The 19,288-nt window shown below is 40.4% G+C and overlaps 1 protein-coding gene across 3 annotated transcripts in view; it reads left to right on the plus strand.

Annotated features, from left to right (window-relative positions):
* Nucleotides 1–19,288, plus strand: part of abr (ABR activator of RhoGEF and GTPase) — a 237,685-nt gene that overhangs the window by 66,906 nt on the left and 151,491 nt on the right. The window contains exon 1 of one of the 3 annotated variants that reach the window (XM_041801082.1): nucleotides 13,018–13,136. The exons of the other annotated variants lie outside the window; for them this stretch is intronic. Within the exon in view, the coding sequence (XP_041657016.1) occupies nucleotides 13,082–13,136 (55 nt within the window). The 5' untranslated portion in view covers nucleotides 13,018–13,081. Of the gene's footprint in view, nucleotides 1–13,017; nucleotides 13,137–19,288 lie in introns of those variants that run through there. 3 annotated transcript variants of the gene reach the window in all.

Raw genomic sequence — 19,288 nt, forward strand, 5'->3', positions numbered from 1 at the left:
GCAAATATAGTGGGAGTCTGAAGCTTGTCAAGGAGGAGATTTTAATTTATAAAGTGTCTCATGCATGCAGAGAGACAAAGGGGGAATAAAAATAACCAGAGCGGTTGACACAGGACTGATATGCTAATTTTTAACATTGATTTCTTTTGAGTTAAGGTCACAAAATTTTCAAGTTCAACCAGTGAAAACAAAATGAGCTGGAAAACTGAGTGTAGCACCAAAGAGAGTCAAAATTCCGCCACCTGGAAGGACTGGAGCCTATCCCAGCTGTCACTGGGCAAGAGGTGAGGTACACCCTGGACTGGTTGCCAGTCAATCCCAGGGCCGACATATAGAGACAGACAACCAAGCATGCTTACACTTACACCTACGGCCAATTTTAGTCATCATTAATCTAATGAGCATGTTTTTGTTGGTGGGAGGAAGCCGGAGTACCTGGAGAGATGCATGGAGAGCATGCAAACTCCAAACAGAAAGGAAGGGGGAAGCGAAACAAGGACTTTTTTTGTGAGGCAACAGCACTAACCCCTGCGCTGCCATGCAGCCCACCACGCTTAAAGTCACTGGGCTAATTCAATGACTAACAAGTGTGGCCAAATACCTTTGTCCATATAGTGTACATTCCCTCCTTTTTTGTACATAGATGTGGACAAAATACATTTTTTGGAGTTAAAGTGATAGTTTAGGTATTTTCAGAGTTGGAGTTGTGTGAGGTTCTCGTCAGTTAGCCACAGGAGAAGCTTGCCACTGTGGCCTCTGTAAGGAGAGACTGGATCAGAGTGCTACCACGGAAGCTATACGGCTACGCAGGCAGGGTCATTAGCTCCACAAAACTGGCGCACTAAAAAAACAATATATGGGTAAAAAATGTACACTATATTGAAAAAAATTCACAGTGTTTTATATCACACCAGTAAACAGCTAGTGCTTTGAACAAGTGTTTTGTGGTGAAGTCAAGCTCACCCATATGTAATTCATCTAACTTTTTCTGTCATGAAAAACAGTTGAATTTGTAGGTGTGGTATTATACAGTAGAACACAATGTTTTTATTTACATAGTTGGGATAAAATAAGATATAAAAGGGTCTCAAATTTGTATCATTTTGAAATCATGTTAATGGGAATGGCATAAAGAATGGTATTGTAAGTTATTCATGTTGAACAAAGTCCCTTCCTTTTTACTTACTTTTATATTGTTTTAGTAAATGAACCAAGGAATCTTAGTGGTTAACAAAAGTGACTTTGAAGACAGTCTTCGCTATCCTTTGAGTGAGACTGTGTTGTAGTGGATTTTAGGTAGACAGCGTAGCAGCTGTTAAAACATTAAACTATCATCTCTGAGGTATCTGTACGCTTCCTTGTCAAATAAAATTCCAATTTAAGGCTCTGATAACAGAGCTGAATCTGTGAATGTGCAGCTAGACTCTGTAAACATCTGCTCTGTGCCACTGTGTGCATATGAGGCCGGTTGTTCACTCACATGTTTGTAAATGCAGCTGTTTGAGATTCTGCGAGGGAGAAATGTGGGTGTGTCTGCATATTGATCTCTACCTCGGCAGGATTGATCACAGTTGAGACGACTCCTGAGGGGGAGAAGCAGCACATGGTAAAGAACACAGTCTGTCGCTGCACACCTGTCTCTCTGGTTAGTTGCTGTTTGTCGTTTGCTGATGGGATTGCTTTTTTTTTCCCCAAGTAAAATAAAGAAAAGACTTGTGAGTATAATGGTTTTGGTTCTAGCTCACAGAATCAAAAATCAGCAATTCAGAAGCAGTATTTACATTCAGAGGTGCAGCGTGGCCATGAAATTGAAGCGCTGTAGTTTCAATTTTGTGTATCTTTTCACTTGCTAGAGCCCCATCCTCGTCTTATCCCTTTTGATCTGATGTACCTGCATATGTTGGATCTAGATTGGTTTCTTGTGAAGCTGTGTAGCTGCTGTTTCTGTCCTCAGAGCCTCGTGTCAGGTTGGAGTTCTTTAAATTAATGTGCGCAGGCTGTAAAGATAGACCCTTATAAAGGCTTTAATTTCCCTGGTGCCACCTTCTGATTGACGACTGTAGAACGGGGAGGTGTAAAAGCCTACATGTACACCATCATGAACCACACATCCATCAAAACAGTGATGTACTGTCATATTGTCATGACTCCAGGAGGAGGGGAAGGCAAGGAGGAAACACTCTGTCTTTTTGTGTTTTTCTTTTTTCTCCTCTTTCATCTCTTCCTCAGAGAATTGGATGTGTTACAGTTGAGCTCACTCTCATCTTTGGAGAGCAGCACTGGAGAAGCAGAGGAATATCGTATCAAACACACACAGAATATACAGCACAGACAGCTGGGAAATAAACATGTACAGACACGTTCTGACTCTCACAAATGTACCTGTTGTCTCTAAATTACCCACCTTCAAAAACTCAAAGATTCTCTACAGCTTTTCCATGTAAACACTAAAACTGTGTAGTTGTCATTGCAGTCAGTACTCCTCATCTATACAGCACAGAGTCAGTGTGCATGGCTGCTCTTGTGCCCACACAGTGTGAGCTGGCTGCAGGGCATGATGTAATCCTCTCCTCCACAGAAAAAAAATGCTGAGCAAGGCAGCAAAACTCTTCCCTGATTGAATTCTCACGCTGCAGCAGCAACTTTCTCCTCCTGCTGAATTAATAAGTGCACTGCTTTAAAGCTCCTATGGATAAACTCTATAGATCTGATTTTTTCCTCATGCACACATTTTATTGAGTGTTGTCCACTTGAGTAAATGAAGGGCTATTTATGAGCAGGATGAGGGTAACTTTTAAGCAAGGAAAAAGCTTCTCTAATCAGTGAATTATTGTATGCAGAGATAACTTAATTATATCCCGTGGGGATGCTCTCACTTCTCACTGTAGATACATGCTTGTTCAGTCCTCAGCAAAGGGAAGGAAAAGGTTTTTGGACACTATTCGCTGTCTTGTAGGATGCTGATAATAATGAGGTCAGTGCTGTTGATTGTTCACCAGGGATGACATACATATTAGACCTGTCAAGATTAACCGCATTAATCACAGTTATTTAAATTCCAGCTCAGTTGACAAGTCAAAAGTCTTCTGAACCTTCTGTTGTCAAACATGTAACTTCTGACTGTCCCCGTATTTCTTTTTCAATCCATAACAAGTCCCCTTTTCCATGGTTAACTAAATGCTAAAATCTTTATAACAACCTAAAAATAGCAAATAGTCTCTGAAATAATCACTTGCAAAAGCACACTGAGTCGAATGTTAAGAGAGCCAGATACCAAACATGAAGCTGAAGGAATACTCTGGCATCTGAAAGCTCAACATGAGCTGGTAAAGAGAAGATCTTGATTGCCCATTGATTGACCTAATGAGCTACAGCCCTGACTGCCCAGTGCTCCTGCCCTCCCCAACTAGAATGCTTTGTTTTTAGCAAGGAGTCCAGATGAACCTAAATGTGAGGGCTGTAGGCTGGTGGACATTCAAAATCCATGATACAGAAAAACCTCAGAAGTTAGAAGAGTAAAACAGTGCTGAACAAGCTGAAATCTGTTTATCATCTACCATGTTATTTCGTAATTGTCAGGGTAATTAGAATATTCTGTGTCTACCATGAGATGACTGAATAAATGAATTGCACTGACATGAATGTTCACATTCTGGCTGTGTCAGTATCCTTCAATAAAACAGCACATGTTGAACCACACTTGCACAGCCTGCTGCCTCTGCTGCTTTGTCCACACCCACACAGAGCAGTTGTTGTTCTGTCACAGACACATTCTGTCAGAGTGGATGTGGAGGAGAACGTGAGTTATCTCCACATGCAGGTACAGCAGCTGTGCAGAGGGCAGCATCATTTGCATATAAACATTCCTCTTGTTTTTGATGTTTCCACAAAGCAGCATGGTTGGCTGTTGATTTAAGTGCTTGTGTTATAGAAGCTGATGTATAAATGGTATGTGTGACATGTCTGCTATGCATGTGTACTTTGGTCCTGTTTCAGCTGTGTGTATGACGGATGCCTCAGCAGGTTTCTGCGGTCTGACTCCCATCTCCATCCATACCCTCAAACTCCTCACCTCAACATAACCTGCTTTTTAAAAGACAGATAAAAGTGACTAGGGGTGAGGTTGCAGAAGCAGCCATCTTTGACTGTAGCTTTCCTTCAGCTGAATGCGCTCTGCAGTGTAACAGTTAGACCTGCCCATCTGCCGTTACTTCTCTTAGCAGGGGTGTCTATGTGTGATGTCACCTGACAGGTGAGCTGTCATTCTGCTGCACCGTGTAGTATGTGTGAGGAGGTGATGAAGCAGAGGAGAGCTCACAGGTCTCATCTTTAATTCCACTTCACTTTTTATTTTCTTGCCGTGCGGCTTCCTTCCTGCTGAGGAGCGTGTTAGGAAATGAGGGGATGTTATAAATAGGTAAACATTTCAAAGCTGAGTCTCAGTCTTCCAGCTTCCCAGCTCAGCGCCCTAATGGTTTTAACCCAAGGAGCTGTTTTGACAAGCTTTAACGGAATCTAGTGAAAATCTTCAAAATATTGTGAGACTTGAACAGTTGTGCAAGCATTCATTTTTAAAGCTGCGGTGGAATCATTTTTTTTAATTGCTACAGGAAACAAACATAAAAAACAGCCGTGTGTGACTTAGAAATGTTCACTCCTCCAGGAAACATTTACAAAAACATATTACAGTTAAAGTCCAGTGGCTATTAACATTATTCCTGATATCTAAAGGGGTATTGATATGGGTTGATTTGATCTTGAATGGTTTCATAGTTTAAAATTCTGGTGTTGTGACATTCCTAACATGTGGCTCCTTTCATATTTTCTTCTGTAAAAGCCTGGTTTGAAGTCTTTGTGAGCTGAGCTACAGAAGAGTGATCCATAGTACCCCTGCAGAGGTTTATTGTTTCATTTAGGGGACTGAGTATGAAAGTGAGGGGGTTTTAAACATCTCAGCAGAGAGTTCTCTCGCCCTCTCTGTCGTGCCCTCAGCTGCTTTATGACTTAAGCTTTTCACTTGTAAAATGTTGTCTTGTCTCCTCATACAAATAACAGCTCTTTCAGGACACATCAGCTAACCCCCAGACATGGCTAAACAGCTTATCGGCAAGCAGGAAGCATTAGCATCAACTTGGCCCGTTTCCATGGCAGCCTCCGTCCCTGCCATGGAAACGAGGGCCGGTTATTAAGAGTGACAGGTAGATTTCTAGCTGTCTGTCAGGAGAGGTCAACAGTGAGGGTGATGTGAGCATATATAGTGAGGGAGGTCAATGGCTGAGTGAGTATTTGGCAGAGAATTAAGGGATGGAATTGAAGATTTAACAGGCTGGTTATGCAACAATCTCTACCACCACAGCAGCGATTCTCAGGAGAGCGTCCAGACTCTCTGTTTCCCGGGTATCATTGTGTTTCTGCTGCCAGCTGTCGGAGTCTAAAGCTCATCAGAGGGAATGTGTGTTTGAATCAACTGCTCCTCTGTGGTCAGATTATCATGTTGTCTAAACATCAGCACTCATCCTCTCACCTCTGAACTTTAAAATGGATCACTCATGTTGTTTATACTGTTATCCTACCCACTTATGAGGCACTTCAAACCATCATCATGTTTTTAGATGAACTAGCTTCCAGTTAGTGATGTATAATGTAGAGTTTTTCCAACTTATATAGAATATTATATAACTGGACACATGGCTAAGACAAATTAGTGATTATTTCTGAAGTTTTTGAAGTTCACAAGTGAGGGTGAAAGGGAGTGTGAGATTGACAGGTGGATTGGTGCAGAATCAGCAGTACTGAGCCAGAAGACAAAGCTTTCAATTTACTGGTCAGTCTACCTTTCAACCTTCACCTGTGGTCCTGAACTCTGGGTAATGACAGAAAGATTGAGATTGTGAATGCATCTCACCATCACAGTGGTGGTGGCCGAGGTTGGCTTTAGAGACAGGGTGAGGAGTTCTGACATTCAGAGAGATCCTCCTTCACATTGAAAGATCAAGTTGAAGTGGTTTGGGCATCAGATAAGGTGGCTGATAGGTTGAGCAAATTCAACTGACACTGATCAAAAATACCTGCATTTACCTGGTGCCAGTTTCACAGCCAGTGTGGTTTTGTTGGCCACTCTGGCACGAACGGCATGCCCAAGCTGATCCCATAAGTGTTCAGTGGGGTTGAGGTCAGGACTGCTGGCAGCCTTACATGACCGGAGATTGGCTGTTTGCAATCTGATAGTCCGGACGAAAAGATGGCTGCCGTATCATCCTGCAAACCTTGGCTACAAATGTGCAGAAGACAGCCTATGGTTCCTAAGTGCTAACAGGGTCTTCCTGGGACAGTGACTTGGTGGCCTGTCTCTGATGACCCTCACTATATGGAATCTGGCCATCAGTTTGGAGGTGGGACTAGTGCTCACTCCAAATAATCCTGCAACTTGGATTTCCAGAACACCAGCTTGAAGTTGACCCATTGCACAGGTCCTATCCAGATCAGTCAAATGGGGCATGCCAATTCTATCCCGGGAAATGTGGGAAGAGAGAGTGAGGGATGAAATGCACTAAACCATGCAAGGATCAGGAGTCAAATCTGCAGTCAGTGCAATCAGGATTGTAGCCACTGGGACACCTGCTCTACCAACTGGGCTAAAACCAACACCTTATGATGGCTCCATTTTTCTTTTTTTCTATGCTGGGTTGTACTATGTATGGTGTAGGTATCATATTAGTTTTTATCTAACATGACTGAAGCCAGCACCAATATTTAGACCTTTACTTAAAGATAATCTCAGTTGATAACACCCCCTCCCCAACATATATCCTACTTCCAGTAAGGGCATTGGATTGTGTCAGTACAGACTCATGAACCTTTCCAGATGCTGGCTATTTATCTCCGTGAGCATGTTTTCTGCTGCTTTAGGTCTTTTTAATGATATCTTATTAATGTCAGCTACAACAGCAAGCAGGGAAAAGTCTTTGTTTGACTGTTGTCCATCCACATGCTCATAAACATACCGTTACATCATGAAAATGATAATGCACATCTGTTTTATTTGCTTGCCTGTTAAAGACGTTATTGCTCAAGAACAGACACTATAAATGTCTTGCCCTGAATGCATCTGTGGAAAATTCTTTGAGACTTAAGGACACCAAAGAAATCAGATTAATGACAACTTTCTGTCATACTTACATTTGAAAATAAGACAATATTTAATATGCAGGCATTGATATTGTTGCCCTAAATTTCTGCTTTATTTCAGACACATGGTATAATAAATTTTCTTCATCCACATGTTGAACTCTGAAAGTGCTGAGGTAGTTTTCTGCCAAGGCAGATTTAAAGAGTCTGTCACAAAGAGTTATACACTCGGCAAAGTAAGCATTTCTATCAGAGTGAGACATGGAGTTGTGTGTGTTTGCTGCGTATTTCCCCCGATTGAGAGCTTTTCCTACGCAGCCGCTCCTTATTAACTGAAGTCTGATTGATCTAACCCCCTCACACACAGCCCAGCCTCTGAGTAATTGTATCTGCGGTATGAATGACACAGTGAGTGTCTGTGTCTCCTCCTGGGCTGCACTGATTTCCCCGAGCGTTACGAGAAGAGCAAAGGAGGTCTGAAGAGAGAAACATCAAACACATGATGCTGTGTTTGGGCTTCAAAGAAGCAGTTAGAAAAAACCCTGACTCATTTTCAATCTTGATGTATTTTTGGGTTTCTGGATTTGTTTTGGTGGTTGCGGTTTTTACCCTTATCATCATATGGAGATTAAGTAACGTCACAGGTTTGACATGACCTTTTCAGTATCTCAGTGTTTTAACTCTCATCTCAGTATTTACATTGACATTTTACACTGTACGGACAAAAATCAGTAAAGCACATACTGACACAAGCCTGCATAGACCAGAATGCAATGCAGTAAGTGAGCACATGTGTTGATTAAAGAGTGAGATGGAAATCAACTTATAAAAACATTCAACAAAGCCATATTTCATGCAGAACAAAAATGATAAATGTAAGTGTTTCTGTTTGCAGAGTAGAATAAATCTGCCTTTTTAATCTTTCACACAACAAAAGCAAAAAACAGTGCCAGGGGCCATATGGGACGGACTTAAATTTTACTGAAAATTTGAATTATTTATTGTATGAAGTAAATAATTGGGTGATGAACAGTAAGACTGATTAAAATACATTGATCTACACCGTAACTTTTTAAGTACACCTTTGATTTGAAATTCCTCCAGCACACCCATTGACAGTTTCCAGCCGCAGCATGTCCTTAACAAGCTACCAGTAGCAGCAGGTTGCTAGAAGTTAGTTGCCAAGATAGAGAGAAAATCCACTCCTCTCTTGGCTTTGTGGACTTATTCCAGACAGAGACTAATGTAGGTAGTCCTCTTGCCTTATTTTGGTGACTACATCGGTATTTGTTATCCATCTACAAGCGCATATACTGATATACTTTGTTATAGCTGAACTAGCACAAGTGGTGTCTGATACAGGCGCTACAGATAAACAGAAAGGAAAGTCTTTCTGCCTGTCTGAACTTCACATGGTCTCAAGCAGTACAGCTGCTGTCTTTATATTATTCCCCCCTCTTTCTCTCTCATTATGAGGTGATTGTCTTTTGAAATAAAACTTTGTCCTAAGGCCTCCATTTATCAAACTGAAGATTGCAGCTATTCTAAAATAGAAAATAATCACTGTACAACATTTAAATAGCATCACTTTTAAAATTATATTTGGTATTCCAACATCATAGCAGTTGAGTCGTATCTGTGAGGCTTATTCTTGAGATAGCATAGTACTGCTATCATCCTTGAGTGGAGGGATTAAAGGTTTAGCCTTGAAAAGCAGATGAATATGCCCGTTGCCGTGTTTCTCACTGGCGAATCCATCTTGCAAAGCTCCTGTCTGAACCATTTGGGCCTGGTGAGAAAGTGACAGGACCAATCAGCATCGAGGAGCAGTGCTTTTGGGTTCAGCAGAGTCGTGATGTAAGCAAGCAGCAACAAGAGGCAGGTGCAATTATGGCACAAGACATGTGTGGATGCTGCTAAAGTGCCAGTTTAATCAGAACTTGACGACATTTTTTCATTAAAAGTAGGGATGCACCGAAAAATTGGCCACCGAAAATTTTTGGCCGAAAATGGCCCAAAAGTGCAATTTCGGTTTTCGGCCGAAAGACTTTTATCACAGAAACAACAAGGCCGAAACACTATGTTGTGATGATGCAAGCATCATTGGTTCTCAAACAGGGGTACGTGTATGTGAAGGCACTCCAGGGGGTACGCGAGATTTTAAAATACCTGCCCGCTATTTAAGAAAAATAGCGCCCTTCTTCGCACGTCAGGAGCTACACGAGTATATTACATTCTAGAATCACATACGTGCTGCAAATGTCTGCGGTGTGTTTTCTCTGTCCTCTGATAAACAGTGATATTTTTTGAAGCGGAAGATAAAAGGAGGTTTGTCCCTCTCTGTCCTTCACTCCGTGCGTAACGCGGCACTTTTACGCACAGCCAGGACATCAGTGCCATTTTGTTTCAAGGTTTCATTCACTGTGCCAGCCAAGTTTGTAAGAGGAGGGACTGACTTTTCATTCATTCTATGTCAAATATGATCAGTAAGAGTCATAATATTGCACAGACTGGCTCGCGGTGAGAGGAGTTAACTCTCTCCACAGCGCACAGATTGGCTCACCTGTTTGTGTTCCAGACTGTTCAGAGGAGTCATTTAGCTCGTTGATCTGGAGCTTTTATAAGTCATATGTCTGAGGTCAGAGGAGACTGTATTGGTAAATATTTCACTAAAGTCCCGTCAGTTTAGAAACAGCTCCAGCTGTGTGAGTTTCGCTCCAACAGGCGCACATGGTGGTGGTGGTGCCGATTTTTAAGGCAGACAGAGGAACAAAAACGTCCTCCTCTCCAACACCACCTGATGTTTGATATCTCCTCATATTTGTCTGTAGTCAGTGCTTGTGTTTTTGCCTCTTTTTTCTAGCCTGGTAGAGAGGGAGACAGGTAACAGGCAGCCTGACATGTCCACATGAGCGCAAATGTGCTACTTAAATGTCCGCAACAATGTCGCGCTGCGAAATGATGTTGCAGGTGAGGAAGCTTGCTTTGACTTGCTACAGGTTCTAAATTTAAATATTTTGTGTAAATAATTTGCATGAAAAAATTGCGTATAGAGTGTAAGGACCTTAAGTTTATAAACTGGAGTTAATATTTTGTAGGCTCTTAAATTTAATCACCCTAAAACCCCCTGAGTGTCCCCCATGGCAGAATGGTTTGACCCACACTGGCACATGCCTGTCAATCACTGTATTTACAACCACTCCATTCATAAAAAGGTTTATAATTTATTTTTGTGAAGAAATGCTGATCTATAACTAAGTTCCTGATTTCAGTTTGAGAAGAGAGAAAAGAGAAGTCTTTTTTATAACTTGTTGATTAGTTACAGGTTTTTAGTTCTCTCTAGCTCTATGTTTTTATTTTCAAATTGTTCCAGAGAGACCACTGCAGCCAGCAGAGTTTTGCACACTTCTGGGTTTAAAGCCTTTCCAGTCACTGTTTTCAATAGCTACATTAATTTGAATTCCCACATTTAGAGATGAGAAGATGTGCCATGACTTTAGTCATGTATTTTTAATATTTAAAATGAATGAAAAAAAAAAATCTAATATTTATAATTTGAAAGTGTTCATCAGTTACAAAGTTTGATAAATCAGACGGCTGTCACAGCACTCTTTAATGTCTTTCTTTTTGGCCAAAAAGCTTTGCGCTGTTTAGGGGGTACTTGGCTGAAAAACTACTTCATAGTGGGTACATGAGTGAAAAAAGGTTGAGAACCACTGATTTAATGTATACATGATTGCGGTCAAGTTAAACATTTTATTTTGTATTTTATTTTATTTTATGTTGTGTATTGTTGGAACGAAGTGCTTAATAAATATTTACATAATTTTGTAATTGATTTATTCTTTGGTGCCTTAATATTAATTTTTGCAATTGCAATTGATTTTAGTGAGGTTAGTACACAGTCATAGCCATAAATGCAATGGTACTAAGAATTGGCATAACAATTTCTTTCGGTGTTTCGGTTTTCGGCCTTGGTTTCCTCATTTTCGGTTTTCGGTTTTCGGTTTCGGCCAAGAATTATTTTTATTTCAGTGCATCCCGAGTTAAAAGAAGAACAAAGAACAGCAGTGTGGTTGTTTTTTTTTTTTTTTTCAAAAACGACAAAAGTTGTGTACTGACATGTATACAGTCGCCATGGTTCGCGTTATGTAGTTCTCTATGGAGTTTACTCCTTCAGTAGGGGCGCAGCTCGGTAGCGGCTACGTCATATGTTTTGTTGCTCAGATTGGCCTGTAAAGATGTGACAGAACTTTTCTCCAATCTCCCTCCGAAACGCTGTCTATGAGTGGTTTTCCAGATGGATGTGTGAAACAAATCCATTTGGCGTGCCAGCTTATTAAAGGTAATCATCAGCAAGAAAATGTTGAAGCAATGAAAGATGAAGGTTGATTTTTAACATGAGACTTCACACATCAATAGGTGCATTTACACTGGTGGAGTGGTTCTCAGCTGGATGGACATCAGGATCCATCACCACCTCCTTATGAGAAATCATGACCCAAATTTCAACCACACAGATTTATTTAATGGAAAATGTTGCAGTTTGGGCCTTACATGGAACAAAACACATCTGAATAATGAGGCATGCTTGAAAAAGGAGCATGCTTGAAAGGCACATAGTTACAGAAGGGGATGCATGCCTTTTATTCTTACTCAGTTTTCTCAAGATAGTGTGGAAATCTGTTTGTTTCTTGAGGAATTAACTCACTATCTTGGGAAAAAACAGCTTTTTTTATTTCAAAAGGAAGATAGATAAAGTAAAATCTTGAGGAAATGACTGAAATGTAATGTCATCACTAGAAGAATACTTAAAAAATGTACTGATGTATGTCCATTTAGGGCTTCTATACATAGACTTTGTGCCCCCATTTTTTCCTACTTCTGCAACCCACTGGAAATACCCTGCAACCCCCATGATCCACTTTATGGTCCTGACCCACCAGTTGAGAACCACCGCACTATTGGAACTCTCCTTTCTGTATGCAGATTGTGACTCTATATGACTTCTTAAAAAAGATGAATGGTCAGCAAATATACTGGGGCGGCTTTAAATAGGCATGGGTGGCCCAGCATGTGTTTTCAGTCTGTGGGAGACTCTGGGCAATAAGACATAAACGTGTACTTTTGAAGTCTGCCGTGTCACTCCATCCAATAAGATTAGTGTTAAAGTAGACAAATGGCTTGAGAGGTGCTTACACCTAAAGAGACTTGAATGACAGAGATTGTCTCAGAGAACCATTCACATTTACAAACTGATGTTGCTGGTTCCCCATTTGGCTCAGTTAAAACTTACTTGAGTACCTGGAAAACCCCAGTCACGTGAATAGCTGACCACAGTTCAGTTCATGCCAGTATTTAGTAGGATTCAGGCTGTCACATGATTTCAGATAATGTTGGTTTGAATTTTTTTAGTTTGATTTAAGTTAAGATGAATTACTGACTGTATGACAGAGAAAGTCGAGCTGTGTTTGGTCTCTTTCAGTACAGTCCATTGAGTGTACCTAAAATTCATGCACATCCATCCACACTATTGATTTCTATGCCTGAGTGACCCATAAACTCACAGGGTGGTCTTTATAGGCCAGCTGGGGAAGTGAAATGACGACATTCAGCCAACACACAAACACACTGAATCATTTTACAGCTTCCATACTTGAACTACTCCTTTTGTGTGCATCAGTTTGTTGCTTCCTCTTTGGCTGTGTGGGTTGTTGAATACAGCACTGTTGCCTTGATTTGATTCACTTCTGTCTGATAAGTACACAACAGTGAGAGCATTTAGCCGTGTGTGTAGCTCTCTTATTACCATCTGTCAGTGGAGTAAGCTTGAGTTGTTGAATTTTTGTGGAATAAATGGGACCGGAGGGACTCGAGCGGTGACATAACGTTGACCCACTCGCCATGGTGGCACGGCTAACCGAAGTGAAGGTGTTTAGGTCAGAAAACACTCATGGCGTTCTTTTTTGAGGCCGCGTGTGTCATTCGTTCTCTTCTCTCCAGTGAGGGTAAGCCTGCTCACCTTATGTGTAGTTGTTACAGATGTGTCTGTGTAAGTGGGCTGATCCTGACAGGCTCACTTCTCTGTAGTGATGTTCCAGACAGAGGCTGTATTGATTTCTCAATAGGATCTTCCTCCTCTGCAAGTCAATCCTTTTACTTGACATGATCTCCTGTTTAATCGCATGTCATGTTGATCTTACCTCTTTTAAATATGCGTCTATGGGTGTTTTGTGTCTGCTCTGTTAAACAGTAATAACACTTTAGACCTGATAAATCCTCACCACTGTAAAAATAAAAAACAAAAGAAGGTCCCCTCTGCGTGGACTGACAGTGCAGAATAGATTTTTGTGTTTGTCACGCTCAGGGATTGTCAGGGTGCATTAGCTGAGTGAGGCAGCAGCCTACATTTCATCCTGTCAGAGTGGGAGCAGATAAACATGTGCACGTGCAGACCTCTGTGTCACTGGATCATGCACATGTGAGCATTGATTGTGGCTTTGAAAAAAAAAAGCAGCAACGTAACATGATTTACTGGCTTTACAGGAAAGAAAGCCACAAATTAGGATGTCAACATTTTCAGTTCAGAGATATTCTAAGTTTGGAAATGCCATAAAACAATGCTGTTTCTGTTGTTTTAAAGATCAGTAATATGTTACATCTATTTTGTAAGACAGATGCATAGTAGAGAAGCGAGTCCATCAAAGATAAACCAAACGACACACAGTTGGTGCAAACTTTGCTGGTATATTGACAGTGTGTAGGAGTTTGTCAGCAACTTTTGGCAATTAAAATGAAATATTATTCACTTTTTGCTGTCTAGAACTTGTAGTTTTTGTGTTTAGTAGTGCTGCATAATTTGGTAATAATGTGTGATTGTGATGACTTTGCAAAGCAGATAGATTTCCCAGTCTGTCATCACACAAATGAAACTTAAAAAGCTCCAACCTTCAATGTTTGTGAGGAACTGAAAAGGGCTTGGACCTCTCAGCATCATTTGAGGAGAATGAGGCAGTAGTCACAGGCGGGGGTCACGTTATACTGAAAGCATATATGGCTAGATGGCTTTCACTCTTCTGTGACACTTCGGGTAGGGATTGCCAGTATAGACAATGGCTACTGCTATGGTAGCTGTTAGCATGGATTTAGTCATAGTATAACGGTAGTAAAACCAGAACTGGACAACAGTTCTTTATCAAAACCAGCAAAAAGCCTCATTAAAACACTGTTTTGGAGGAGAAGATGTTCTCCGAGTTTCCCCACCGGTTAGTTTCAGTGAGAAACTCTTTCAGTTTCACCATAAACTCTGCCATTCATATATTAAGGCAGTGCTTGGGTTTCATCTAGGGCTGGGTAATTAACTGCAAATTAGATTGAAACGCAATATAGCCTGCTGAAATTTACAAATCACAGAGGTAGCGATATTTCTTTAACTTGAAATGTGTCAAAATACAAGTTTTATCTTTTTTTGCACATTATGCAAACATTCAAGTGTCATTTTTTTATAATGGTTTACAAAAATCCTCCTTTATGTGTTTTATGTATTTTTTTCTTAATCAAAGTGACATAAAAATGCTAATGTGCTTAAACAAAGCAAATGACATCACATGTGAGCAAAATGTGCCAAAATAGTTAGCTCATTCTAAATAAAACTGATGAATCCTTGTGTTACTACACAAAAATCATACCCCAGCTGCGATCAGCTGGTAGCCAGCTTCACATCCTCCACCCAAGCCGCCTCTTCTATAGCTTAAAGCTTGTTGCACCCCATATTCAGATTCATTCTACTGTGTATTAATTGCTTCTGAAATAACTTCATTGTTTTCAATGGACGTGGTCTTATTAATGAAATTATTTATTGCTTGAATTTGTCAAAAAATACTTAAGATTGACCTAAGAATAATCACATTTTAAATCGCAGTTGCAAAATTGGAGAAAAAAAATCGCAATTAGATTATTTTGCAAATCATTCAGCCCTAGTTTCAACTACAGCAGCGCATCCCGTGCCCATCTGCCTTATTTTGTCTTGTCGCTCTGATTGGCTGTATTGAATGTGACGGACAGAACATTTGTCCAACCTCTTTCTGAGAATCTTTTGAAAAGTCCTGCACTCTCCAAATACTTTGTATGGTAGTTTCCCAGATGAATGGGAAATATATCCATGCAATCAGTATATGAAACAGTCTCTCTGGTGTGTCAGGTAATGATTGTGATTATGATGGACAATTCAGCAGTTTGCAGTTGCAATAAGATGGTAACATTAGTCTACTTGCTTGGTTATCAAGAAAAATGTAGAGAACATTGATAGTTTTGAAGTGTGTATTTCTCAAAAAACATGCAAATATCAAGTAGGTTAAAAAAAAATCAAAAAAAGTTGTTACAGTACAGCTTCAAAATAGCTTAAGATTTTCTAAAAGATTAAAGCTTTTCCCTTTTTTTTAACATAAAAGTAGTTCTAAAAATGCATTAGTGGCCTTTTGTAAACTTAAAAGCTGTTTGCTAGCATTTCTGTAAACCTTGTAAGTACAACTGAATTTAAAATCAATTGCAGATTTTTATGCGATTATGAAATTGCATAGCCTGACATCATGATTGCAATAAGATTAATTGTGCTGCTCCAGTGTTTACTCCATCTGTGATTAAAGGTTCTTTAAATTCTGAACTTAAAAGGTTTAGAATACTCCGGTGTAGTCAACTGAATCAATAAAGGCATTTACACATAGAAAACACTTTCTGCCCAGTAATCAATCCCTTCTCTCAATCAGCAGTGATGTACTACATAGCAGCATTAAAATGATATAACACTACAGGTAAACATCTGTGACTGACATTGGTTCATGCTTAAATAATTTGCTGATGTTAAATTGATCTATGTGTGCATTTCTAGTGTGTATGCAACAGGAAATATTCAGGAGAAGTCACCACGGTGGTGATGGGGGGTGTTGATGACATGATATCCTGCTCCCTATGTGCTACCAGTGTATTACTGGTGTAAGACTAGAGCAACAGTTGCAGGGAAAATTGTCTGTGAAGCTGCTTGGTGATGTTTTATGTTTGCCAGCATGTTCTCGGCTACTGTTTTGTTGATACTCTGAATATGCAGCACAACATAGTGCAATTAAAATAGTCATTATACAGTTGGACTTCACTGCTTCTTTTGACCACCATTTCTGCATTGTTCTTTTCACATCATGTTCTGCCTCCAGGGGTCCCCCCTGAAATTTGTATTTAATATTCAGAAGTACGTAAGTGACTTCTGAATCACACTGCTATCCACAAAACAATTTTTTTTTCACTCTAGCCACATCTCTGTACGCATGCAGTACAAACCAGAACACATCTTCTGACACTTAATCTTAGTTTGTGGTTGTGTAGCTGCCTGTGTAGACCCAGTGGGGGGGCTTCATAACTGATCAGTGACTTGGCCCCAATAATGACACAGTTAAAAGCCTCACAGTTCTGACTGTGGTGAAGATGACAAGCATGCAGGAGAATTATTATGCTCCTTTTAATCATTGAGATCTTACTACTGCAGATTCATTTGTAAGGAGGGCTCTGTGCTCTACACTTCAGACAGTCTGAGTTGAAACAGGGGAGTTCATACAATTAGCAGTCGCTCTTTCAAGAGAAAATTATTATGTTTTAATCAGCTAATATGCATCTTCTTCAGTATTCATTGTAAAGAAAAAAACAGTTTTTATTCTAGTGCCTGTCTCTATCTTTAGATCATTATGATACAGTTGATGTTCATCTTTTAAGTGATGACTAAACTGACGTCTACATTCAAGTCCTTTGTGCAGTTCAACATTGTCACACCTTATTTGGCTTCTCTGCTATGTTACACCATGTCTGAGTGGTTTTAAAGTCCAACCTTTATGCCTGTTTCACTTTCTGTCTGATCTCCTCACTGAGTGACCAAGCAACAACCACCTAATTGGGCTTAACAAAGACATTTTCACTTGCCCTTTATCCCTGTCTCTGCCTCTGTTTCTGTCTCTCTCTTTTCTCTGTCTTGCATTTATGTGTCTAATCAGGCATAATGAGTAGAAATAATGACCACTCACACACCAAATTACATGTGGGGCGATTCATTCAGCCACAAAATAGATCTAATGACTCACATTAACAGTTTAACACATGATGCATACAAATCTAACAATAAATCAGCAGATGCAGGAGTACTCAGAACACTGTCAGTGAGCTGGAGGAATTCAGCTTGTGTGTCCACAGTGTGAGAGGCTGACGTACGTTCAGTCCATTCTGCTTTATTCTCAGCATTTCTAACCCTGTCCTCTCTGATTGGCAGATGTATTTCTGAATAGGTTTTGCGTCCATTGACGTCTCTGTAAATAGAAGTGAATCATTGCCTACATCTGAAAAGAGAATAGACCTTGGTGCTTATCTGAAACACGGCTGCTCTGAGGTTTGAAAACACATAAGGCTTCCTGTGCTTTCAGTCTCTACTTCTCGCTCACAGAGGAGTTTCAAATAAAGGATCCAGCTGTTCTAACATCACCCATTGGTTGTCAGCTACCTCACTGAAGCCCCAAGTTCAGCATTTTAAGCTGTTATTGTGTTATTTTTTGACAGAGGTGACCAAAGTTGGTGCTGCTGCAGAGGAGAAAGTTGCTAGCATATACAAAGTCACCAGAACTTAACAGTCTGAACTCTGAGCTAATTCAATAGTTGGTAAAAGTGCTGGTTATCAGTCATGTGTTCCATATGATGCTTGGATTCAAAGAAGCTCCAGGCTTATTCGCAGTGCAGTCCATAAGAGCACCTTTGGGATGTGGTGTCCCACCACATCCCAAAGGTGCTCTATTAGATTGAGATCTAGTGACTGTGTAGGCCATTGGAGCACAGTGAACTCATTGTAAATGTTCAAGAAACCAGCCTGAGATTATTTGAGCTTTCGTGACAAGGTGCTTTATCCTGCTGGAAGTAGCCATCAGAAGATGGGTGGTCATAAAGGGATGGACATGGCCAGCATCAATACTCAGGTAGGCTGTGGTGTTTAAATGAGGCTCAACTGGTACTAAGGGGCCCAAAGTGTGCCAAGAAAATATCCCCACACCATCACACCACCAGCAGCAACTTGAACCATTGATACAAGGCCGGATGGATCCATGCTTTCATGTTGTTTACACCAAATTCTGATCCTACCATCTGATGTCTCAGCTGAAATCATGACTCATCAGACCAGGCAGTGTTTTTCCAATCCTCTGTTGTCCAGTTTTGGTGAGCCTGTACAAATCGTAGCCTCAGCTTCCTGTTCTGAGCTGACAGGAGTGACACCCAGTGTGGTCTTGTGCCCTACTCAAATTCACTAAATGAAAGGTTTCAGTTTGGGGCTTAGATGGAACAAAACGTACGATTTAGCAAGGTGACAGGACAACACAAACAATGAATTTTGATATCTTAAACTGGAGAGATAAATAGTTGAAATCTTGAGAAAACAACCTTAATTTACTTATAATCACCACAAAAGGGAGCAAAATAAATCAACTTAGGCTTCTCAGGAGTCACAGACTTTATGCCATCATTTATATTTCAGGGCACACATACATGACCCACTAATAACAGCTCTATGACCCACTTTTGGATCCAGACCCACCATTTGAGAACCACTCCTCTAAAGTAGTGGATGTAGACTGACTTGTTTCCAGTCAGTTATGCAAGTTTCTGTGCTGACTTTGGAGCTTTGTTGCCTGCAGCCTGTTGCACCAGCTATGTGTAAGTTTTGCCTTAAGTTATGGTGTAAAGTTCACACTAAACCCTACGTTGGAACTAGTTAAGTTCCAACTTAAGTTGTGCACCACAGAGACGTAAGGTTGATCTTAACTAGTACAGGCTTACGTCCAAACTAACCAAAATACTGTCACAGATATGACGTATTCTTTTACTTTAACCAATCAGTGAAAAGCATTTTTTAACCCTGTATTTGCTACAGATGTTAACGGCTAAAAATAATGTTTGCTAACTGCCGTTAATCATCAAACAGAATCCAGCGTGGATGAAATATATGACAAGGCATTTACACAAGATTTACACAATAACATGAGATAATATAACAGTGGACAGCAGAAATGATCTCCGCTCATGGAAAACAACAGTGTTACTGATCATGGAGAAAGCAATGCTAACACCAAAATCCTCAAGT

This window comes from Cheilinus undulatus, linkage group 12, assembly GCF_018320785.1.
Source record: "Cheilinus undulatus linkage group 12, ASM1832078v1, whole genome shotgun sequence".
Taxonomy (NCBI): domain Eukaryota; kingdom Metazoa; phylum Chordata; class Actinopteri; order Labriformes; family Labridae; genus Cheilinus; species Cheilinus undulatus.